This window comes from Hemicordylus capensis, chromosome 5 (genome assembly GCF_027244095.1).
Source record: "Hemicordylus capensis ecotype Gifberg chromosome 5, rHemCap1.1.pri, whole genome shotgun sequence".
Classification (NCBI taxonomy): Eukaryota; Metazoa; Chordata; class Lepidosauria; order Squamata; family Cordylidae; genus Hemicordylus; species Hemicordylus capensis.
This window is the reverse complement of record NC_069661.1, coordinates 16638424-16664570: the sequence shown is the minus strand read 5'-3', so window position 1 is coordinate 16664570 and position 26147 is coordinate 16638424. Positions and strand designations below refer to the sequence as shown.

Sequence of the window (26147 nt, the reverse complement as noted above, 5' to 3'; positions counted from 1 at the left end):
CCATGAAAAAAGGCCCACCAAAGCTCTAACTTGAGCATCACTGAGTTAGGATTTGGTGCATGTAAGGCCAGGCCAGCAATGCTGGGTGTGTCGTGTTTGAGAATATCAGTTTTGTTTATATTTGAATGTCAAAGACATACCCAAGTTTGAAACTGGTGCCCTTTCTCAAAAGCATTTGAGATGGGATGACAGAGACATCTGCATCAATCAATAAATACATCAGTGATGTTCTTTTTGTAAACCACTTTCAGGACACTGTCTATATATGTGGAAAAAAGCTTAGCTGTCTGAATATTATTATTATTTTACATTTCTATCCCGCTCTTCCTCCAAGGAGCCCAGAGCGGTGTACTACATACTTGAGTTTCTCTTTCACAACAACCCTGTGAAGTAGGTTGGGCTGAGAGAGAAGTGACTGGCCCAGAGTCACCCAGCTAGTTTCATGGCTGAATGGGGATTTGAACTCGGGTCTCTGCGGTCCTAGTCCAGCACTCTAACCACTGCACCACGCTGGCTCTCTATACTGACTGCTAAAGTACTACTAAATACTTAAGCCAGGGGTTCTCAACCTCAACTCCCATTACCCACAGCCACGATCGCAGCTGTGGATGATGGGAGTTGTCGTCCAGCAAATCTGGGGACCCAGGTTCGAGAACCCCTGGGAGCGTGAAGTTTTCCTCCCTGCCAGTTCAAGGACACGCCGCGTGTGTCATTAGGAATCCCCGCCTCTCTCGGAGAGGCTAAACAAATCGCAGGACAGACTCCAGCCCCCTTGGCTTCGTTCGCGGGGGCGGGAAGGGAGCACCGTTGTTCTGGTTCCCCCCCCCCGCCCGCTCCGCTCCCCCTCAGTCATCATCAATCACTAAGTATTAGTCAGTGCAACATCCTCCTGATGCCATAAAAGGTCAGGAAGGTCTAAACAGAGAGAGAGAGAACTGGGCAGAGGAGGGGAAGAAAGGAAAGAAGGGAGCAAACAAAAGCAAACACACACACACACACAGAGGCGCCAAAGTTTCCTCCCTCTTTCTCTCTGGGCGCCAGCCGCTCGCAGAGCCTGCTTCGGGTCGCCATTGGCAGCCTGGCGTGGCAATCAAGGCTTGGCAGAAAGAAGGCGACGAGCGAGAGCAGCCCACGCACCCCTCCGGAGCGCGCAGGGCCCCGTGGCGGGCGCAGCGCTCGTTTCTCTCTACCATCCCCTCCAGCGCGCCGGCGGCCAGGTGTTGGTCCGGCAGCGGCGGCGGGGATCGCGCTCCCTCTCCGGGATCCGTGTGTCCGCGCGCGGACTTTTGCAGCACCTCCTCTTTGTCCTCGGCTCAGCCGCGCGGCCCCCGCCATCTGCCAGCAGACAACTCCGGCCGTTGCGAAGAGAGGGAGGCGAGGAGCGGAGAGGCGAGGCGAGGCGGGGGGAATATGGGGGGCCGAAGGCAGAGCAAGGCTGGGGTGCGGAGCGGGCCGGGCAGCAGCGGCTGGCCCTGGGATCCTCTGGGCCAGGCGGTGCTGGGCTGGCTCCTGCTGGCCCCGTTGCTGCTGCTGCTGCTGCAGCCGCCGCCTGCAGCTCACGCCCAGCAGGAGCGTTCGTGCAGCGGAGCTTTCGATCTGTACTTCGTCCTGGACAAGTGAGTGAAGTTACCGGGTGGGTGGGTGGCTGCCTGCCAGGGAGGGGGCTTGGTCGGAGCATGCCCGGCGCCGGCGCCGACTACTACTGGTGGTGCCCTCGAAACCTAGCTGTGTGGAGGAGGGCTGTGCTGACTCTGTAGTGATGGGAAAGCACTTCGTGCATGCTCAAGGGAGCTCTTTTGGGGGGATTTTGTGGTGGGGATTAATCGAGGTTAAGGTGTCAGGGTTCAGGTCCGCAGGGCTGCCGCTTCTGGAGCTGAGCCCCACTGAAGTTTGTTGCCTTGCCAGTGATGAAGCCCTGCTTGCCCTCCTAACGCTTTCTTGCACCACCTAAACCAGGACTGTGCAACAGGCAAACAGGTGCCCTTAAAATATAAATCTCTCTCTCTCTCTCTCTCCACACACACGAAGAAGTATTGATTGCTAATAGTGTGTTCAACATTTGTCTGTTTGAAACATGTATGCACTGCTTTTCATTGCCATGCCTTCAAGGCAGCTAAAACCATTAACAATAACATCAGGTGAATAAACAAACACAAATCTGTCCAACCAGCCACCTTGTCTAGTAAAAGGTAGTGGCAGTTACCAATATCAATAAGAATGACAACAACAAGAAGAAAATCCCACACAACTATTCACTGGATGCTCTAGAAAATAAGGTCGTTGTTTGTATAGATGAATAAGTGCCAGATTTTATGGGAAGGGAATTCCACAATTGGGGTGCTGCTACAGAAAAGGCCCTGTTGCTTGTTGCCTTCCTAACCCCTAGGGTTGTATCAGTAAAGGATGAGCATGTTGCAAGATGTCTTGCAAGAAGTCTTTGCATCACTTCCTGCTAGAAGACTTCCTTTCCCCATCATTAATTGACTGGAATAAATATATTGGGGACATTTGCAAAATCAACATTTTGAAGATTGAAAGAAAATGAAAAGGCAAAGAAATTAACAAATCAACAACAGATTTTATCTGTTTACTGAAATGTGAAATTCCGTGATGATGTTTATTCATAGCATGTTGCTATGATCAGTTATATAATTATTTGTATTTTGTCTGTTTTATTAAAAGGAGCATAGCATTAAAAACTGGCACCTTCAATTGCTTCTGAGAACTGCCTGGAAGCCAGTGCAGATCTTAATAACACTTGAGTCCAGAATGTCACCATTCGTGACTTCATTGCTGTGTTTTGAACCAGATGAAGTTTCCCAATACTCTTTGGAGGAACGTCCACATAACACAGTCGGGCAGTCCAGCTTGGATGTACTGCAGCATGGATAACTGTGGCAAGGTCATATCAACCCATTACAGGGCACAAGCTGGCAGGCCAACCAAAGTTGGTGAAAAGTGCACATGGGCTTCTCAGTGTCAGGTCTTGATCTTGTAAGGGAGAGTGCAGCCCCCTTCAGATCATGCTATATACCGGAGGTGTCCAATTTGGGGGCCTCAGATGTTGTTGGGCTACAACTCCCAGCTGCACTCCCTACTGTCTAGCCATAGAAGAGTTCAAGAGTGTCTGACATTCAGTCTAATGCTGCTCTAGTATATGTTGCCCTAGTGCAGGGTTGTCAGTCATTCTTTGGTTCTTCTGCAAGGATGTTGTGCTAGCTAGTTCTGCTAAGTCAGGAGTGTGCATTTCAGACTAGTGTTGCACTGGTGCAAAAGGTGGCACTTGTGCAATCGGTGGCATGTCTCCTGCTGTGAAACCTCTTCCTCAGTCCATATACGTTGTGGAGAATAATGTAGAGCTGTCCACTACCCTTGCTGCAGGAGTGCGACAGTTGCAAGGGGACAAAGAGTGCAAGAGACTGAGCAGCTTTGAGCATTTGCTCGGCTACGTGTCTTTCTTGCATGTGTACATCTTTGTTCAGTGCACTACAGCCACATTAGTCTGGATCTCGGCCAGTGATTGGAGGGGGATAAATCTGGGTGGAGTGATCTTGGACTGGCAAGGTTATATGGGGTTAGGGAGTTGGTATGCATCTGAAAAGCAAATCACCTGTGGTTTGCTTCAGTGGCCCTCTCTGGTTAGACTCTGAGGTCATTCACACAATCAAAAACTGAGTTCTACCCGGGTTTGGGAGCTGTGAATGCTCCCAATTTTTGGTTGTGTGGAAGCAAAGTAGGAGGAAAACCTAGGTAGAAGTGATTGTGTGGAAGCAAGGGAGGAGGAAAATCTGGGTAGCTTTTCCTCCTACCTTGCTTCCACAAAATCACTTCTACCCAGGTTTCCCTCCTACCTTGCTTCCATGCAGCTGAAAACTGGGAGTACACACAGCTCCCAAACCCGGGCAGAACAAAGCTTTTGATTGTGTGAATGACCTCTCTGTGTGTGAATGTGTTCTTGTGGCTAGTGCTCATTGTGTGTGTTCTGAGCAGATATATTTTGTCGCAGAAAGAGCAAGTTCCCTCTATTTCTCTGGCCTTTTTCAGACATTATTCCGTACATACCTGTTTTTATGTGAATATGTTCATTTAAAAAGTGACATTGAATATAATGTGTGAATAACTGTTCATTCATACAGATCTGTACATGTGTGCACTGTACACATGTTGTATTGTGTTGAAAATAATTTTTATTTTTTTACATTTTATATCCTGTTCTTCCTCCAAGGAGCCCAGAGCGGTGTACTACATACTTGCGTTCCTCCTCACAACAACCCAGTCAAGTAGGTTAGGCTGAGAGAGAAGTGACTGGCCCAGAGTCACCCAACAAGTTTCATAGCTGAATGGGGATTTGAACTTGGGTCTCCCTGGTCCTAGTCCAGTACTCTAACCACTACACCACGCTGGCTTCTTTTATGTGTGTGTTTAAATAAAACTTCTGGATTAAAGCATCTGGAATAGCTACTACCCAAGGACTTGGACTTGCAATCACTATTCATGGGTTAGAATCAGAGTTCCACACATTTGCGTGCCAGGCAAGACTGAGGGAAGAAAGGCAAATCCATCCCTTTGCTGCACTGAGTTGAGCTGAATTCTGGACTCCAGTGATGATCTAATTTGAACTAGTACTTAGTGCTCTTAAGGTCCCTATTATTCTAGATATCTTAAGGTCCCTATTATTCTAGATATCTGGAACTGGAAGTACATGGCAGGAAAGAGAATATTGGATTAATACTTCATTGTAAAAACCTCTCGGTCTCCCAATGAACCATTGGTCTGTCCCAGTTTTCCTCATTTGTGTATATGTGGCATTTTGATCAGTGACCAAATTTGAGAGGTCTGTATAATTAGGATGTGGTGTTTTTGCCCTCCATGGTCAGTATGGCTATAGACAGCCAGAGTAAAGCCAAACTTGAATATGTGCAGATTGACAGAGAGCCCCCGGAGCTGTTGATTTGTGGTTCAGTGTGGCCCCATTCACATGTTATGTCCAACACCCATATAATCTGCGTGCATGTGTACAGGTACAGATCCCTATGCCGGTACAGTTATTCACATGTTATGTCATGTAGGTAGAGCACTACGCTTCCTATCTGTATCCTGCATTTCAGGGGGCGTATACCCAGGTTCATTTTTATAATGAACACAGGTACGGTTGTTCAGACAAAAACATGTATGTGTGTATAGACAGCTGAATACAGATATAACACAATAAAGTCGTTCATAGCCACTTTGGTTGGGGCTGGGGAGGGTGGCGGAGGGAAGGTTGGATCATCCCTGTCTTCCCCCCACACGACTGCTGGTTCTTCTCAAGCCATGCCACTTGTGCACCCACACAATCTGGGCTTTAGTGAGCGGTGTGGCCATCTGGAGGCTGGGGGAATGAAACCCAGCCTCCAGATATCCCACAATGCACTGCACAAGGAGCTCTTTACATTATGGAGATCCCTGAGGCTAGGTCACTCCTTCCCGACCCCCAGCCTCTATCGTTTTCATGGCTGCTGGCAGCTTGGTTGCCCACATGACTGGGTGGTGAAGTAGGGGAGCATGTGGGTAAAAAACCCCAGGCTACCCAGCTGAGGAGCGCCGAGATAGGGACTGATCCCAGCGGTTCTCACGACCAGGTCTACTTGGGTAGTTCTGTGCTAGCCCAGGTAGACCTGGTTGTGTGAACGACCTCAATGTCTAAATAGGGCTCGTGTTGTGGAGAATGGAGTTGAATAAAAATGAGTGTTTCACAGGCTGAGGGATACTTGTGGTATATGGGGAATATCCAAGTATATATACGTTTGAAAATACCTGGGTAGAGGAATGCAGTGGGAAGACAGCCAGTTCAGAGGTAGATACAAGAGGTAGTAAGCTTGCTAGGCAAGGCATAAACCAAATCTGGTTAATGCGATCCAGACAAAGACCCAGGCTGAGTCAACATGAAAGCATCAATAGCTGGGTTTAGGAGAACCAGTGGGCTGCCTGAATGTGTGGTCTGAAGGGGGAAATACTGCCCTTTTTGCTATGCACTCTTCAGCCTAAGATGCTCATCAACAGGAGCTTTGACAAGCAGCTTTAGAACTTTTGGGTTAAAGTCCTTGCTGATCCGGATGTTTGGGCCTAGTTCTCAGTGAGCCCTTTGTCTGGGCTGTAGCACTTCAGAGTGCTACACCATCACATGATTGATTGTGCTCATGTAAAAAGCATTCCCTGCTCTTAAAAAACTTGCATGGCCGAGAGAAATCCAGGCTAGAAACATTCTCCCTGAAATCTAGATTTCTGTGTGCTCTCTGTGTGTGAATTCAGTGGGTCTTCATCCACACTAGACACAGGTTTACTAGCTTCTGGGTCAATTTTGGGACATGTTCTAAGGGTGTATGCAAGCGCTGACTATGCCTGTGCAACCTCATTGCCCTGTGTGAACCAAGTACACACCCTGGAACATTCCCAACACAAGCCTTTTTTAGACATTAGGCTTGTTCACACAATCACTTGAATCTAGGTTTAATGTGGGTTACCAGCATTGAAGTGATTGTATGAACCCATGCCAAGGTGGTTTATATCCCAAGATTCCCACTTCGACATGGGTTCGCATAATCACACTAATGTTGGGAATTCACATCAAACCTCAGCCCCATTCAGACATTATACCTGTGTACACTATACACTCGTTGATAATACTGTGTGAATGGGCCTCACAATTCAAACGTATGACTAAACCTGTATATGTTGTACATGTGTCTGTGCACATACTGTATACATGTTTTTGTGTGAATGACAGTATATTTTAAAAGTGAGTCTGTGTACAGGTTCCCTCAAAGGCAGGATACAGATAGGAAATGTATGGCTGTATGTTGAATATAACGTGTGAATAAGAACATAAGAACAGCCCTGCTGGATCAGGCCCAAGAATGCCCATCTAGTCCAGCATCCTGTTTCGCACAGTGGCCCACCAGATGCCGCTGGAAGCCTACAGGCAGGAGTTGAGGGCATGCCCTCTCTCCTGCTGTGACTCCCCTGCAACTGGTACTCAGAGGCATCCTGCCTTTGAGGCTGGAGGTGGCCTGTAGCCCTCCAACTAGTAGCTGATGATAGACCTCTCCTCCGTGAAGTTATCCAAGCCCCTCTTAAAGCCATCCAGGTTGTTGGCTGTCACCACATCTTGTGGCAGAGAACCGTTGAATAACGGTTTATGTCCAGTTACATAACTGTACTTGTGTACACAGATTGTGCCACATAATGAGCCCTTTCTGACAGTCAGAGAATGGACTCAAAAGGGGCGAGGGGAGGAAGCCTTCAAAAGCCTTTGTCTCCCCCGCAGATGAACCTCTTGAAACATCTGGGTGCGGAGATTGTGCTCCCAGACATGCGGCTGCCTCCTCAGGCAGCGTGGAGGGTTGGCGGGCTGGGAACATCTCTTTCCCCCACCGCGAACTCCCCATAACATCCCCATGATGCCCCATGCACTAGCATGGGGCATTATGGGGATCTCCCTGACGCCGCCCAGTAGCACCGCAGCCTCTCAGCCCTGGCTGCAAGACAGCACTTGCTCCTGGATGGCCAAAATGAGGTTACGGGTGCACTTGCTCCCTTAAACTCATTTTGTAGGCGGGCTCGAGGCGGATTTGTTGTTGCGCTGCTGCTGGGTGCCGAGCAATCCCGGTGGTTCTCACGTGTGGTTGAAACCTGGCTGGGCTTCCTTAGCATAGTTTCCCAGAGCAGCTTCATCCCCTGAGAGGAATATCTTGCAGTGCTCACACATCAAGTCTCCCATTCAGATGCAACCAGGGTGGACCCTGCTTAGCTATGGGGATACTTGTGGTTAGTGGTGCTGGTGATGAGTGTATGTGGTGAACAAGCAGAAGCAGCAGGTTCATGTGGCTTGTTGTGGGATTATGGTCCTTTTAGGGCACACAAGGAACTTGCAGTGGCCAGGTATTGATCAGCATTGTGACTTGGAATGGTATGGAGTTGAGGATGTGTGTTGTGGTGCTCTCAGAAGACAAGTTTGAATACCTTGGCTTGGGAGCCATTTTAAATCAAGGGAAGACCTGCTTCAGGCATTACATTTTCCTGAACTGGGAGAATACTTGCTAAGGGGAAACACCATCCTTGTGTAGTCAGAAGGAATGTCTGGTTCCCTAAAATGTGTGTATGTGGCTGCCTGCCCAGAAATCCAGTCATCTCCCCCTTCAACTTACAAATATATCCTGAGAGGAAGTCCTCCCTCTCCCTCACACACTCACATGCACACGGACACACACACACACACACACACACACACACATTGTGCCTATAATAATGGTGCATCCATTTTCCTTCCTGCCTTGTTGGCTTGCAAATGAGAAAGGCGAGCATGTTTTCCTCCATCTTGCTTACTTTGTTTGTCAAATATGCCTTTATTAGTGAATGATACATATGACAGAATATAAACATCCTGATATTGATGGTCTATATTAGGTTGACAGGTTGGTATTGGGAAAGTAGGATCTCGTTACTACAGGTCGTCAGTATGAGCCCCCACCTGGTTATATTATTCTATTCAGATTCTGCTTTGTGTACCAACAATGTGTGAGGGGACAACTGGGGCCACTAGAAGTAGAGTCTATACAGTGATTGCCCCGAGTCTGTGGAACAATTTTCATACTGAGATTTGGAGTTCCATTTCCATGCTTGCCTTTAGAAAGGCATGTGCTTTTCATCTGACTGTTGGATGACTGGCAGGCTAGATCCCAGAGGATTCAGTTGGCTATTCAATGCTGCCATTTTAGTTTGGTTTAGCTAGCTTTTTAAAATGACTTTTTATAATTTGTATATTTGTATCTCTTTTACCTTTGTAACTGCTCTGAGCAAAGGAAAAACAGCACAAACATGAATGATGCAGAAATAAGCGAATGATGTCAAAAGGAAGAACTGAACCCAAAAATTTAAAAAACGGAAGGAAAAGAGTATGTTTCAAGGAAGTGGTTAAACCACAATGGATTGCTTGTTTTGGTCCCTTTGATGAAGACATGTTTGCCTTTGTTTTCTTTGCAGATCAGGGAGTGTGCTGCATAACTGGATTGAAATCTATCACTTCGTAAGGAATCTGACGGACAGATTTGTGAGGTAGGTTACTGTCCTTGTGGTTTCCGGGCTAACCTGGCCCGGAAAGACTGCAAAGCTAACTCTTCTGGCTTAATCTTCGGCTATAAACTGTTCTTGAGAGAATTAGACATATGCTGTGCATTCTTTTGCTCAGATAAGGTGACTTATACGATAGCTTCACGTTCTCCAAACATGTTTGGAATGCTGCATATTGCTAACAAGCATGCATCCTTCACTCCCACCCCCCCTTCAAATTCTTTCTTTCTTGTTGGTTCAGACTTGTTTCTGGATAGCCTAAGAATATTTATTTATTTATTTATTTAACATTTCTTATATACGGATTAAGGACTCTAAGTGGTGAACAACAACAATACCAATAACAATTAAAAAAAAATTAAAGGGCAGATGCCTGGCGAAACAGATAGGTCTTGAGAAGGGCCTTAAAGGCAACCAAAGAGGGGGCTGAACGAATCTGGGGCGGGGGAAGAGTGTTCCAAAGAAGAGGGGCGGCCACAGAGAAGGCCCCCCTACGGGCCCAGGCACCACGCACTACATCAGGGCCCGGGACACTAAGGAGGGCTGGCTAAGAAGACCTCACAGGACGGGATACAACTGGCTGAGAGAGGCGATCCTGGAGATATACAGGTGCTAAGCCCATAAGGCTTTTGTAGGTGAGAACCAGCACTTTGAATGGGACCTGGAAGTGAACAGGCAACCTGTACAACAACCGTAAAAGAGGTGTAACACTATCAAGTCTACAGCCACCCTTGAGGAGGTGGGCCACTGCATTCTGGACTAGTTGAAGCTTCCGAATCGTTTTCAAAGGCAGCCCTAGGTAGAGCACATTACAGTAATCCAAACAAGAAGTAACAAAGGCATGAGTTATTGTTGCCAAGGCCTGACAGTCAAGAAAAGTTCATAACTGGCGATCCAGCTGAAGCTGGGCAAAGGCACCCCTGGCCACGGCCTCCACCTGCTGTTCAGGCAGGAGCCACAAGTGGAGAAGGACCCCCAGATCATGAACTGTCTCTCTCAAGGGAAGCGCAACCCCATCAAGAGATAAACTCACACACGGCAATTGGCCAGATTGCAAACGGAACAAGAGCAACTCGGTCTTGGAAGGATTAAGCCTGAACTTGTTTTGGCCCATCCAGGTCCTGACAGCCTCTAGGCACTGAGCCAGCACATGGACAGCATCACCTGTTTGGGCAGGGGTAGAGATATAAAGCTGAGTATCATCAGCATATTGATGAAAACATACCCCAAACCGACAGATGACCAAGCCTAGCGGCTTCATGTAGATGTTAAAGAGAATGGGAGCAAGGACCGAGTCCTATGGAACCCCACAAGAAAGGGGCCAGGACGCAGAACACTCACCCTCAATCGACACCGACTAGTGAGATAGGACTGGAACCACTGAAGAACAGTGCCCTCAAGGCCCAGCCCACTTAGGCGTTCCAGAAGGACAGCATGGTCGATGGTATCGAAGGCCGCTGAGAGATCAAGGAGAACCAAGAGAGGTGTGCTCCCCACATCAAGGTTGAGATACAGGTCATCCAGCAGGGTGACCAATGCCATTTCAGTGCTGTGCTATGGCCTAAAACCTGACTGGCAAGGATCCAGGAAATCAGGTTCCTCCAGGACTCTCATCTACTGAGCACAAACGACTTTCTTCAAAATCTTACCAAGAAAAGGAAGATTGGAGATTGAACGATAATTATCCAGATTATAGGGAGCTTGTGAGCCGACGGCTTCTCAGGAATTGTTCCTGTAAAGGGAAACTATATTTTCCATTACATCTGAATTGGCCCTGTGTGTACAGTGAACTTCATGGGGCAGAAAGATGCCCACATAGTGTAGTACAGGTGGCCCCCATTTTTCGTGGGGGTTCCATTCCTGCCAATTAGCACAAATATGGAAACCGTGAATAAACATACCTTAACCTTATGGGGGTTGGTGGGGTTAGGTTCCTTGAGCTTAAAAAACTGTTAAAAAGCAAAGAGGGGACAGAAATAAGGGTAGAGAAGCATAATACCTTGTTCTCCAGTCTCTAGGAATGCCCCCCAAATCCTTTTATTTTTCATTTTCTTAAAAAAACAAAAAAGAGTCACAAAATGGCTCTCTGCTTCAAAATGATGGTCGGAAATAACATCAGGTCATTTTCGGTCACACAGGAACTGCAGATAGGAAAATATTTATTTATTTATTTATTCATTCATTCATTCATTCATTCATTCATTCATTCGATTTCTATACCGCCTTTCCAAAAATGGCTCAGGGTGGTTTACACAGAGAAATACTAAATAAATAAGATGGCTCCCTGTCCCCAAAGGGCCACAATCTAAAAAGAAACATAAGATAGACACCAGCAACAGTCACTGGAGGTACTGTGCTGGGGGTGGATAGGGCCAGTTTCATGCCGCGGATAAAGAAACTGGGTCTCTAAGACCCATCCATGGATACATGGAACCGCGATCCGCAAAACCGCTAATAACGAGGGTCTCCTGTACTTTTTCTTTCCTTGGAATGAAAAGTTATGCATATCTGCTTGTGTATTGAAGGCAAGATTCAGTTAAGGTATTTTGTACATCTACACAGAGGTGCAACTAGGTAATTTTGGAGCCTGGACCTAAAGGCCTTTGGAGCCCCACCCTGCCCCGCTGCAAGTTAAGCACAATTTTTTAACATGTAAGTTCTTGAGGACACAAACAGCAACACCCAGGACAGACTAAAGAGGATATGGGGGGCCCCAGGGTGTGTGGAGGCCCTGGACTTTGGCCCCGAAGTCCAAGGGTAAGAGTACCTCTGCATCTGCACTTGGATTGCAGAAGGAGGGAGTTTAGTGTCTGGCACAGAAAAAACATGTTTCTAGTCCTAGCTGTGGAGATGAGCTTGTAAATGTTCGGACGGTGCCTGGTGAAATTTCAGACCAGGGCTTCAGTTGGCCTTTACGGTCCTATGTAGCTCATTGTCTTTCCCCATGGCTAGTGGAAGCAGAATAAATTATGCAATTTAAGGAAATACATGCAAAAGCTGCCCAATTTGCATAATTAATTCAGGCAACAGAATTTTCCTTTTTCTGATACTGAATTTGAATTACCTTCTCACATAATTTTGAGTTTTAAAAGTAAACAAGTAGTAGCAGAATATGCTCAGCTGTCTAAAGGCTCGACCCTGGGAGCGTGGGAAGTTACTCCACTGACATTATTGCAATTAATTAGTTCCTGTGGAAAATGAAGTATAGTAGTCAGTTGTGAGCTTGAGCAGCTGGCAAAGAGTCGTGTGAATAAGGCAGGTCTAATTGCGTATCCCTTCTTTAGATCTTCTTCTGGCCCCAAACAAGTTTTCTGCAGAACAAGGAGAGAAATTTTTTTAATTAACTTTCAGAGATGACTTCAACAAATTCAGTTAGCTGTTCTGAAGATGCCATGCAGTCCAGCCTTTCAGTAATTGGAAAAAGAGATGCTTGTCTCTTCCAAAAACAATGCAATTGGCCATTCTGAAGTCTTTGGATCATCCTTTATTTCAGCTAAAAAACATCCACCCTTCCTTTTTCTTTTTCTTTTTCTTTTTCTGTAATTGGCTGAAATAAAGTGATTTGGCTGAACCATTTGATGAACAGTTCTTAACAGCTTATTAGGATTCCACCCCCCCTGCCCCCGCCCTTAAAGCGAAAGGGGACTCTTAATGGTTGACAAATGCTGTTCAGCGCAGCATATGGTGAAAACACAGAGCAGGTTTCATTATAAGAATTAGATCATTCCGGTATGAGTTGTACATCTGTTTCCCATTTTGCTGGATCTCAAAGATGTAGGTCTGCAGTAGCCACTCAACACACATTTTATTCCTTTTAAAGTTGCTTGAACATACAGCGAGGGTTTAAAAGTACTCCTGCTGTTTCCATTATGATGGAGTTCTTTCTTGACAGTGGCATTAACAAAGGTTAGGGAGGCAAGTATTTGATTATTGTAGTTCCTGGTTTTTTTTTAAGAAAATGAAAACAAACACAATCAAACCCACTGAAGAAACTATTTAAGACTGACATCCAGTCTAAATCCATGTTTACATGTGGAAAGCCAAATTCGTTGCTAATTAAGGGGAGGAATCATTGCTCAGTGTGCGTGAGTAGATCCTGGCATTTCTAGGGGGGTGGGTGGGTGGGAAATCACTGCTTGTGACCCTTGAGCATCAGCCCTGACCCTACTGAGTCTAGGGTGGGGCAAGCAAAGGTGAGAGGGGCAAGGTAAACATGGCCTGTAGCCAGCAAGGACCAGTGGCTGACATGGTGTATAGCCCTCTGTCGGTGTTGGGGATCTGCTGGGGCTGCTGAGCAACTGGAAAGGCAGCCCTGATGGTGCAGCCTGATGGGGCTGCTACGGAATGATTCAGAACTGCTCTTGTGCAGTGCTCCTTCCACTGGGAACAACGGGAGGAGTGTTGCGCGGCTGCTCAGAAGCGGTTTTGTTATTCTGCAGCAGCCCCGTCATGCCACGCCATTGGGGCTGCCTTTCAAGTTGTGTGGTCAGCCCCAGCTGGTCTCCCCAGTGTCGAAGGAGGGCTACAGACTGGGGCTGTACAACAGCGGCCATAGTTGGGGATGGGATGGTAGCTGTGTTAGAGCCCTTTGCGTGCCGATACAGCCCAGCGTCGGCTGGGAGCAGCATCCCATTGGCGCGGCAGTTTAAAGGGGACAGCCGTGTGGCTTCTGCTTTTTCAAGTTAGTTTTAAAGAGCGACAGCGCTGCGATGGGGTGGTGAGGGGCAGCGGCGGCTCCCTGGAGGAGCAGGTAGAACCTGCCTGCCTCCTTTTAAAGGGACCCCTCACCCTGCGCTGAAATGTTTCAGCTGCAGGAGGCCAGATCACTTTGGCACCACTCCAAAGAAGCACTGAAACGATTTGCGCACATCCTTATTACATCGCTGCCTTGTGTAGGTAGGGCTGGGGAAGACTCCCTCATGAAACCTGGGAGGGCTGATGCCACCCAGAATAGACAGTACTGAGATAGATGGACCAATGGTCTGACTCGGTATAAGGCAGCTTCCTATGTTCTTCTGATGGAGGGCTGCCTGCCATGTTGGCTAGTGTCATTTTCTCTTTCCTTTCCTTTCCTTTTTTCTCTTTTCTTTCTTGAACTTATATAGCACTCAACCACTAGTCTCTGTGTAGCCTCTGGACCAGTGGGCAAGCCTGGCTTGGAAGTCTTTATAAGCGTCAGGGTGTGTTTGATCTGGCTGATTAGGGTAGCAACTACTTTGCTGGTACAGCTGGTCTCCTGGTAGTTTTCTTCTTTGGTCAAAACCAGGCTTCCCTCGAAGGTATGCGCCTGGGGAAATAAAAAAAAAACACAACAAATTGATTCCTGGGGTGTGTGTGTGTGTGTGTGTGAGAGAGAGAGAGAGAGAGAGATGTGTATGTGCACACTGCCTTTATAGTGCCGCTGATAACAAAACTCTTTCTGCTCACTGGTGATAAACATTAGAGGGAACACATCATGCGTTTGCATGATGATGCACAGACTCATGGTGGGCTCATCTCTTAATATGGAGAGTTGCTCAGGAATGTTAATATACCCAGTCCACTATATGTGCCCCTCCCCCAATTTATTGGGAACTGTGTGCTGGGCTGATGCCCCCGTTCAGTGGGCCAAGTAGGTTGAGCAGCTTATTTTGCCTCCCCCTCATCTCCATGTTCCAAGCCTCTTCTGGTGTTCAGGCAGGTGGTGGTGGTGATGGTGGTGGTGGTCCTGTGTGACTCTCCCTACTGGGCTCCTTGCTGTCTCTGGGTCCATATGAGAGGTTCTGTTCTCCCCTTTATTGTTGGCTCTGGAGCTATTGTGAGTCAGAGAAGATCTTATTGTTATTATGAATGGTTTTATGTAGCTTTGCAGCAACAAAGTTCTGCAAGTGGTTTACATAGCACTGCCTGCTCCCAAGGGTTTCTGACCGCTTGACAAGATCATTGGAGGGGGCTCTGCTCCGCGTGCAGTGTGGAGAGCTTGCAGGGTTTGTGCGGGGAGAGCAGGCTTGACCCGCTCTCCATGCACATTAGCATTCTGCCCTCTGGGCGCCCGGATTGGCTGCCCACATGATTACCGGCTCTGTCACGGAGCCAGTAAGGGCGGCGGGGATTGGGGGCGGCCTGGCCCCTGGAAGTCCCAGAATGTCCCACATGAGTTTCATGTTCAAGAAAACAGGGTTAATGGAGCATTTGGTTCTCATAATGGTTTGGTTCTCCGGGGTTAGCGGAGCGGTGATTCTCGTAATGGGAGAAAATCGGGCTGGGCTCCCTTAGCCCGGTTTCCCCCCCATCATGAGAATAGCCTCATTATTTTGATATTTATATTATCTGGACTTTTGTATTTTAATTATGCATTGTTTTAATTATATTGTAAATTGCTTAGAGATTATTTTAATGAAAAGTGGTATATAGATCGAACAATACATGAATAAATCTAAAAAGAAGCACAAGGTAGTCACCAGCAACATCTACTGGTGGGGACATTACAGTGGGGTGAATAGGGTTAGGGTTTCTGTTCCACTGCTAAATAGAAGAGAGCCACTACTTTGAAATATCTCCCTTTGCTCAAGGTCTATCAATGCTCTACCAGTGGGTAGAGCAGTGGTGTGAACTGTGCGTAGGTAATGTGCATGAAGCCAAACAGGACACATTAAGTATTCTAAAGATTTGGCCCTTGGGGATAACGCCACATATCAACTGAAAGCGTTGCGGAACAACTTTGAAAGTTGGAGACTTCCTGTGTGGTTTTGTGTTTACTTGGATTCTGTCAAAGGTCAAGATGGAGAGATCCTTAGAGTGCTGTTATGGCACATATCCTACTGAAATGCACGTGGGTGTTTGTGCTGCTTGCTACAGTCTGATTTATATGACTGAGATGGATGTTTTTCTTGTTTTTGTTTTCAAAAGCCACCAGACGAGAATATCCTTCATAGTGTTTTCCTTGAAACCCACCGTCATTCTGCCATTAACAGGAGACAGGTCAGTAGATTCACATTGTTGTGTATTTTTAGAGCTTAGATTGTAGCAAAATGGTGATGGCTACTTCTTCAAGTGACAGTATGGAACCCTTTGGGTGATTAAAACCCCCACAACATACTGTTGGTGGGGAATTCTCCTTAGGCCTCATTCAGTGCCAATAGCATGATTTCCTGTCTCCATGACATAGATAGGGTCTAACCTTCCTAAGGAGAATTGGCCATAACATGTTACTGAATAAATGCAAAATACATAATGTTGCCATACATCATTGCGTCGCCTGTGGGCCAGTGATGGCCCACATAGATGCCACTGGTGGCCCCGGCTTTCCACTCCCCCTGCTACCTCCTGTCTCTAGCCTCCTCAGTCACTGCTGCTGTTGTGGCTATTGCAAGCTCTGTCTTTCTCCCTCTCTTCCTTCTGCTATGGCTGCTTGTGCATGCACTCTCACCTCCTTTTCCTAATGCAGCCATAGTACTCATTCATTCTCTCTCATTCTCCTCCTCCTGCTACTGCCACTGCTGTTAGGGCCACTGCACTCCTGCGCACTCTCTCTCTCTCTCGCTCTCTCGCTCTCTCGCTCTCTCTTCCCTTTCCCTCCTCCTCCCTCTGTGGCTGCTGACTCCTGCCTGAAATCCTGAACCACTGCCAGTCAGTGTAGACAGTACTGAGCTAGATGGACCAATGGTTTGACTCTGTATATGGCAGCTTCCTTTGTTCTAAGTGCTCACATACAAATGCAACACCTCTGGTAAAAACAGTGGTTAAAACAGCACTAAAACAATTACTTCTAAAAGCAGAAAGCAAGCAGAGCGGGGAATGGAGTAGCTTAGGACTTTTACCCAGATGTGCACAGGGTGAGGTCATTTCAGGAGAGCAGGTCTTGTGGTAGCAAACATGACTTGTCCCCTTAACTAAGCGGGGTCCACCCTGGTGGCATATGAATGGGAGACTTGATGTGTGAGCACTGTAAGATATTCCCCACAGGGGATGGCGCCGCTCTGAGAAGAGCATCTAGGTTCCAAGTTCTTTCCCTGGCAGCATCTCCAAGATAGGGCTGAGAGAGATTCTTGCCTGCAACCTTAAGAAGATAAGAACAGCCCTGCTGGATCAGGCCCAAGGCCCATCAAGTCCAGCATCCTGTTTCACACAGTGGCCCACCAGATGCCGCTGGGAGTCCACAGGCTCGAGTTGAGGACATGCCCTCTCTCCTGCTATTCCTCCCCTACAACTTGTATTCAGAGGCATCCTGCCTCTGAGGCTGGAGGTGGCCTATGGCCCTCCAACTAGTAGCCGTTGATAGACCTCTCCTCCATGAAATGATCCAAACCTCTCTTAAAGCCATTCAGGTTGTTGGTTGTCACCACATCTCATGGCAGAGAATTCCACAAGTGGATCATTCATTCATTCATTCATTCATTCATTCATTCATTTGATTTCTATACCGCCCTTCCAAAAATGGCTCAAGGCAGTTTACATAGAGACATAATAAATAAATAAGATGGATCCCTGTCCCCAAAGGGCTCACAATCTAAAAAGAAACATAAGATAGACACCAGCAACAGTCACTGGAGGTACTGTGCTGGGGGTGGATAGGGCCAGTTACTCTCCCCCTGCTAAATAAAGAGAATCACCACATTAAAAGGTGCCTCATTGCCAAGTTAGCAGGGGTAACTTGGCATTCATTCATTCAATTTCTATACAGATTATGTATTGTGTAAAAAAGTACTTCCATTTGTTGGTCCTAAATTTCCTGGCAATCAATTTCATGGGGTGGCCCCTGGTTCTAGTGTTATGTGAGATGGAAAAGAATTTCTCTCTATCCACTTTCTCTACACCATGCATGATTTTATAGACCTCTATCATGTCTCCCCACAGTCGTCTTTTTTTCTAAACTAAAAAGCCCCAGGTGTTGTAGTCTTGCCTCATAAGAAAGGTGCTCTAGGCCCCTGATCATCTTGGTTGTCTGCACCTTTTCCAATTCTACAATGTCCTTTTTTAGATGTGGTGATCAGAATTGTATGCAGTACCCCAAGTGTGGCCACACCATAGTTTTGTATAAGGGCATTATAATGTTAGCAGTTTTATTTTCAGTCCCCTTCCTAATGATCCCTAGCATGGAATTGGCCTTTTTCACAGCTGCCGCACATTGAGTCAACACTTTCAATGAGCTGTCCACCCCGACCCCAAGATTCTTCTCCTGGTCAGTCTCCTTGGAGAAGCTGCTGCCAGTCTGTGTAGACAAGACTGAGCTAGATGGACCAAGGGTCTGACGCAGTATATGGCAGCTTCTTATTCTCTCATTGCCTATTTTGTGATACTAAATGTGTGATGAGATTTTTTTTTCCTTACTGGGGGAAATATTAAAAAGACCTAATATCTGGGCTCTTTGTAAGGGTTACTTGGATTATGGACCCGAAGCATTTTGAGCATTTGAATGCCATAGAGCCTAGTAGTACTAACTAGAGAAGCCAGGGACCTAATTGGGGCAAACACATGGACTTCCCGGTGTTTCATTAGAAGTACAAAGGCCTTGGAGGAAGCAATTGTGAAGCTGGGAAGGAGTGGGGTCAGCGAGAAAACAGACGTGATGACTGGTATGGATATAAATGTGTCTTTTCTGAAAGACAGAGGTGTGAGATTCTTGCACATATGTTGCATTGAGATGAAATGTTCTATTTGTGACCATACAGTGCAAATACAGACAGCCTGTAGGTTGCACCCAGCTGATTGTTTTTCCCTCACTTTGTCTTCAGTTCCAAGGCATGTTGCAGATCTCTGGTATTACAAAGTGTCCAACAGTAGGATTTAGATTTTTGCTTCTTAAAAAACAAAGTGAAATAGAAGATAAGATACTAAGACCTCTTTAATTCGTAAGTAAAACAAATAAAACCAAAGATCTTACCAATCTTGAGCAAACACTTTTCAGTGTTTGAAAACCCCCAGCTAACTTGCCAAAGAGGCACCTTTTAATGTTGTGATTCTCTTTATTTAGCAGGCGGAGAGTAACTGGCCCTATCCACCCCCAGCACAGTACCTCCAGTGACTGTTGCTGGTGTCTATCTTATGTTTCTTTTTAGATTGTGAGCCCTTTGGGGACAGGGATCCATCTTATTTATTTATTTTTTCTCTGTGTAAACCGCCCTGAGCCATTTTTGGAAGGGCAGTATAGAAATATAATAAACAAACAAATAAATGTTAAAACATCATTCTCAATGTGCTATCTCAAACAGTTGGAAACTCTTGAGATTAAATACAGCGACTGAAACTAAATAACCAATTAAAAAAAGGGGTACGGGAGCAGGTGATAACACATCACGTCCTCCCCCGCCCCCTGTTTTTGGATTGGTTATTTAGTTTCAGGCGCTGTATTTAATCTCAAAGCTTCCAGCTGTTTGAGATAGCGCATTGAGAATGATGTTTTAACGCTGAAACATGTTTGCTCAAGTTCGGTAAGATCTTTGATTTTAATTGTTTTACTTACACATTAAAGATGTCTTAATATCTTATATGGAGCAAGGGAGAATGCATACATCATCTTATTCAAAATAGAAGAAAAAACTAAAAAGAAAATACTACCTTACTACATGCCTTATCACATTTTCTTTAGATCTTGGAGCCAACCCAAATATTTAGGAACCTTGACAAAATTACCAGACTTTGTGATGGACATTGTGAAGGGGGAGGGTATATGGGCTTTCTTTTTATCCCCTTTACAAGTAACACACTTAAAACAGAAACAGGACTGCCTGAGACGAACAAAGATCTTTTAAAACAGCTCTCTGAATATCCTAGTCTAGCCATGACAGTTAAATTTCTAGGTTCGATGACTGCCTGGTGCCTGGGATTTGTCAAGCCTAGCCTTATCACGTGGGGTGAATCTCTGCTTTCATTGTTAAATATGTTTGGCATGTAGAGATAGCATTCAGTTCTGTTGCATACGCTGTGGCAACAAAAACAAAACAAGAAATAGACACTTCTGGGCCATTGACTGGCCCATATTCTTTTAAAGTGCCCACTTTACCAGGATGTAAGACAGCAATTAATTAATCCCCTGTTAAATAATCTGAAGGGAAAAACCGTGGATTTGCTTGTAAAGTATTTATTAGCTGATGAAGACTCAGTAATTTCTAGAATAGTTGCTAAGTACTATTATGTGGTTTTTAAAATAAGAGTCTCAAAGTTATGAGTGTATTTTAAAATTGCCATTTTTAGATATATGTATATGTTTATTTTAAGGATATTATGCTATTTAATGTCATTTACCATTGTATATCTTTCTTTTGGTCACTGACCGTAAATAAAGTAATCTGAATCTGACACTTCTGGGAAACAATTTTATTTTATTTGTAACATTTTTATCCCACTTAATTAATTTCTACTTAATTAAAAAATGCATAAGGTAGGAAACAACAAAAAATAAAATCATTATTAAAACACATTATAGTAAAGGCAACAACAACAACCCAGAAGATAAAACAGGTTCTAGGAGTACCAAGAAAGGCCATTAAAACCCATAAGGTAATTTATTTTGCAGTGTAATAATAATAATAATAATAATAATAATAAATTATTATTATTATTATTTTGTCTATTTGTATATCATCATCATCATTGTAAAGCACATAGTACTTTTCAAATTACTGTTTTGCTTCATATATTCTGCTTTTAAGTTATAAGAGAAATATACAAGGCATTGAATCATTACCCCTTAACCACTGGAAGCTGTAGCCAACAGTTTGTCTGATAAAAGAGACTGCAACATATATTGACCATGTCCTATTGGGCATATTTTCACAGCCATAAAGGCTATAGACACTGACTGACAGCCTGACTGTCAGAAGCACTGGTGGAACGGAAGAAGCACTCGTGTAGCACCAGTGCTTCTGAAGAGTTCCAGATTGGTGTGAATGTGTGGAGGAATGTAAATGACCTCCCCTTGGCATGGAAGCCGTCTGTCATCCTAAAATATGTCCCTTAAGGCTGCATGACCCTCAGGGACACATTTTCATATGGCACAACCATAGAGTGCTTCCTGCGGGGAGAGGGTCACTGAAATTTGCCCCACCACTGAGCCAGCAGTGTAGCTGAGTTTGTTGAACTTTTCAGAGGCATCAATGCTTCTCCTGTTGCACCAGAGCTTCATTAGTGAGGATGCCAGCCACCTTAAAATTAAAAAAAAGAAAGACAAAAAGATCAAAGCTGGGCTTGTCATGATTCTTTGCCAATTACTATATTCTGAGGTTTCTGCACTTCTTGAAATTTATGGCGAGGCTTGACAAATCCCAGCCGTCATGGAGCCATGGCGCCTAGAAATTCAACTGTGGCGCCTAAACTAGTGAATTCTCCTCTTTGGCCATTCATGACTAGGGGAGAATTGAGATCTGCTGGTGTGCTTCCATTGCTGTCTGCACCAGAGGTGGCTGGTTCTGTCCTCTTCCTTCATCTCCCCCCATGGCTAACATCTTCTGTTCCTTGCATCATCCTGTTGCAGAACTATTAGGAGGCAGGCGGTGACCTGCTTTCCCTGGCTGCAATAGCTAATTCTTCTTCTTTTGCTCTTTATTCGTTGGGCCTCAGTGCTGAAATAGGCCTGGAGGTGTTGGAGATAGCTGGGAGGTCTTGGTTATATGCTGGATAAATAAAATTGAACTGATTGTACGAGAGCTATTTTTTGCGCCGCAAAATCTGTTTCAGAAAACTGGAACTTGATTTGTCGTTTGTTTCTTGGCAGCAGAACTGCCGGCGCCTGTGGACATGCTGCCACTCATTCCTGGCAAGCACAAAGTGTCTGCTTTGTAATCTGAAATCGTACATAATCAGTTTCAAGTTGTTTTCAATAGACGCCGCGTGTAAAATATTTTGGATTAAACAGATTGCATTAACTTTACGTAACTCGCTCAGCTGCCATCTATAGCGCACAGCATGTCTTCCGTTGCAGCCAGGACTGCCAGTACAAATCTAAATGGCTTTGTACAAGTTTCTCCAATCTACCTTTTAAACTGCAGAAGGAGGAAAGGGGGCCACTCAAGAGCACTTCAAAAATCCTAAAGTTGCAAACCAAACCACCGTCACAAATATGGAAAGTGTGTATATATACGCTCTAATTCCACCCCCCCCACACCAGTTCTGCCTTTTTAGGGGCACAACCTTTCTGCTTCAAAGTGTGGATTTCTAGGCCCACTTTATACATGTGCTTTCATTCTATCCACATATTGAGCATTGTATTATCTGAAAGGGCATTTCCTGTTCAAGGCTGAGAAGAACCACGGTCCAGCTTTGTGTTAAGGTAATACCTAGGTTCTCGATTACGACAGCAATGAATGCACCATTGAGAGACCTTAAAGGCCAAGCTGAAGACAGATCATCCTGGAGAGAGTCTATCTGTGTGGTTGCTAAGAGTCAACACCGACTTGATGGCACTTAATCAATGAATTAATCAATACCTAGGTTCAGGAATGAGGGAGCAGTGGTGTAACATCGGACAATTCAAGAGTTGAGGATGGCAGGGCATTGGGACCCTGGACTGAACACAGGGTAGTTGGTGGCAAAGCAAAGGCAGACATGCGGGTTGCCTAAAGTGTTACTTCAGCGCTGATCAGTGTCGATCAGAAGCCAACAGAAGGGTGAAATACTGCTGCTTTACAGTGTCTTTAATCTTTTGGTTTGTTTTCTGCTTATTTTCAGAACTGAAATTAGGAGGGGCCTTGAAGAGTTGCGTAATGTTAAGCCAGAAGGTGATACATACATACATTTAGGATTACAAGAAGTAAGTTTTGTTTCTCCCCCTCTTTTCAATCAGCTGCACAATTTTTCTCTGTTCAACCACTTTCATCGATTGTGAGCCTTTTTGTTGTTTGTCTTTTTTTGAATCAAATGTTACAACCACCAAAAAAATCTCACCATGATGTTTTGAAACTCACCCCCTAACACGAGTGTTTATGTTCACTAGGCATGTACACGAACCGAGGTTTGTGCACCTGTCTGAATTTGGACCGGTTTGTGGCTCCATGAACTGTTTTGTTCTGGTTTGGCCCAACTATGAACTGGTTCAGCCAGTTCGGGGGCACACAGGCACAGTAGGGGGCAGGGCGAGTGACACCTTTAAAAGTAAGTAAGCAGGTCCTTACCTGCGTGCTCACTGCCCCAGGTAGCTTCCTGCTGCGGTGATGCTCCCCTTCCCCCAGCAGCCCACATGCGGTGGCACCGGCACGTACCTGGCCTCTGTGCATGCCCCCGCACAGTTGAGAAAGGGGGCAAATCCGTTCTTTGGTGTAGGTACTAGGATCACCAGGGTGCAGGAGGCAGTTGTGTTGGGGAAAGGACTGGAAATCTCCATCTCTCCCCCTTGCCCTGCCCATCTAACTTGATAGGCCTTTAGCTTGTCACAAATAATAATCGATAGTTTGTACAGTCCCCATCTTGTCTCCGATTTTTTTAATGCTTTCTTCCCCTAATTCAATTGTGACCACATGCATTCTTTTTCGTTTTCCAGGCAAATCAACAAATTTCGGAAAAAGGCGCAAAGACAAGCAGCATCATCATTGCTCTGACCGATGGAAGGTTGCAAGGCCTTATACCACAATATGCAGAAAAAGAGGTGAGTGCCGAATGGAGACGGCACCTCCTGGTTAGTTCAGCTCTCACATGTCTGTTATATTCTGGCAAATACATAGACTGTTTCTTGTCCCCTTCTTGCTGGAACAGGCAGACTCTGCCAGGAAATTGGGAGCAAGAGTTTACTGCGTTGGAGTCCTTGATTTTAACCAAGAACAGGTAGGGGAATCTTTTCCAGATACTTTCCATGCTCCATTTCAAAACCATAAATACATAGTTGATAGTTTCCCCAGATTTTCTTGGGTGCTTTTTCATGTTAGAAACACCTTTCTGAGGCCTGGCCTACACATACAGCAGAATGGGGTAGCAGAAGCTTCAGATGATGGAGTGGGCAGTGCTAGGTGCAGTTAGGTGATATTGTTTTTTAATGTTTCCCTATGTTAACAAAACTCTCTACATTGGGGTTCTCAGCCTTGGGTCTCCTGATGTTGTTGGACTACAACACCTATCATCCCTACCAAGAGTGGCCTTAACATCATCTGGGAACCAAGGTTGAGAATCCTGTCTTACACATTTAAAATACAGCACATCAAGGAGAATGGTTATAGGCTGGCCAGCTCCTTGTTAGCTTTGTATTTGCACTGAATCTTTCACATAGGAGAGCGTTCTTCTTGTTTTTCCGAGGCATGGGGAGGGCATCCTAAGTTGACGGGTGGTTAATCCCAACATGCTTCGAGACAGGGCCAATCAGAGAACTGATTGGCTGCCCTGATAACTGAGCAGAGGCATCTTTTAAAGTGGTGATTGCCTTATATTTAGCAGGGGAAAGGCAATTGGCTCTATCCATCCCCACCATCATCCCTCCAGTGGTGGTTGTTGGTGCCTCCCTTACGTTTCTTTTTGGATTGTGATCCCTTTTGGGACAGGGTTTTCTATGTAAACTGCTTTGAGAAATTCTTTGTTGAAAGCATAATATCAGTATTCTTTAGAATAATAAATGTGTTCCTCTCCTGCAAGTTGATGTGGCACAACAACTCCACCACCTCGTTCCCAGAACTATAGACCAATCCTGGGACTCATAACCATATGAAACTGCTTTATATTGTCAGACCATCGGTTGATCTAGCTCAGGATTGTCTCCTTGGACCTCCTTTCCACAGCTGAAAAGACAAGCTTCCTTTGAGCAGTTTCTTGCTTCTTCTGCTGTGGTGACAGCTACAAAGAGGACAGCAAGCAAAGTTCTGACTGCTTGTGTGGTTCTCCCCTGTGCATGCATTCCTCTTCTTTGGATCCCTGCCATCACCTGTGTTTTGTTTTTAGAAAGGCAGCATGTCTGACTTTGCCAAATGTATTTGCTTTTACTTCTCTAGCTTGAAAGTATAGCCGATTCGAAAGAGCACGTCTTCCCCGTCAAGGAAGGATTCCAAGCCCTCGGAGGGATAATTAATTCTGTGAGTTCTAGAAAACACATCTCACTGAACTTTTAACTAAAGGTTATGAGGTTTTATTTACTTGTGTGACTTCTCCTTTTTGATGACAAGTTTCTGGCTCTCTTTCTAGCATGAGCACTTGATTGTGGGTTAACAACCAAGGCCCAGCATGCTGAAAGAAATCAGATGATGTGACCATTTTCTTACTTCTTTCAATGTATTTGTCTCCTGTATCTAGTGGATTTTGCTGCTGCTGCTTGGTTTGTGTTACTGTGGTATTGCCTTCTTTATCTACCCAGTTAGCCAGGCAAGTCACTTTCTAGGGGCAGGGGAGTCTGGAGGTGGGGGACAAGCTGCAGATGGACTTAGGCTCATGGCAAAGATGTCAACCCACAGAAGCAGCCCTTCTGGTATTTCATAGTCATCTGGCCAGTGATGTAGTCCAGGCTTCTCCTTTATAAGAACCCCATAATTTGGAGCAATAAGAAATGCTTCTGCAGCAAGAGATGAAGCCAAACGGGTTCCTCAGCGGGGAGAGTTCCATAACTTGGGTGCAGCCATCACAATAGCCTTGAGTACCTATCAACCTGACTTTTGTTGGTGGTGGGTCATGGAGCAGAAACACCTCTGAAAACCTCAGTGGATTGGCAGCCTCATGGAGTAAGGCGATCCTCGGATACCCTGGACCCAAATTATGTAGGGCTTTTTCATGACCAGCACCTTGAATTGGGCACAGAAAGAAATTGAGAAGCAGTACAGATCAAATTATAAAAAGGGCGTAGTGTGCTCCATATAATGGATACCTGGCAGCAATCTGGCAGCGGCATTCTGTACCAGCTGTCGTTTCTAAACACTTTTCAAGGAAGGTCCCAGGTTTTGCAGTTGCAGTCGTCCACACCGGATGTGGCCAATGTATGTAAAGCCATGATGTCTAGATAGCTGGATTTGTCTTCTGATTCTTTACATGTATTGTCTGTGGCATTTTAGGTTTAGCAGGGTTCTGGGTGTTCGAAGCAGTCAGATAATCTGTTCACCATGCACTCAGCTGCTGTGCAGTTAATGAGTTTGCACTAAAATGAGTACCCAGATTCATTC

At 45.6% G+C, this 26147-nt stretch overlaps 1 protein-coding gene across 2 annotated transcripts in view; it reads left to right on the top strand.

Moving 5' to 3' along the window:
* The first annotated feature begins 961 nt into the window (after nt 1–961).
* Nucleotides 962–26147, top strand: part of ANTXR2 (ANTXR cell adhesion molecule 2) — a 172287-nt gene continuing 147101 nt past the window's right edge. For both annotated transcript variants that reach the window (XM_053256646.1, XM_053256645.1), the window contains exons 1-7: nt 962–1616; nt 9022–9093; nt 15997–16068; nt 22753–22834; nt 23561–23665; nt 23773–23841; nt 24993–25073. In XM_053256646.1, coding sequence (XP_053112621.1) covers nt 1411–1616; nt 9022–9093; nt 15997–16068; nt 22753–22834; nt 23561–23665; nt 23773–23841; nt 24993–25073 — 687 coding nt within the window. In that variant the 5' untranslated portion in view covers nt 962–1410. The remainder of the gene's footprint in view (nt 1617–9021; nt 9094–15996; nt 16069–22752; nt 22835–23560; nt 23666–23772; nt 23842–24992; nt 25074–26147) is intronic.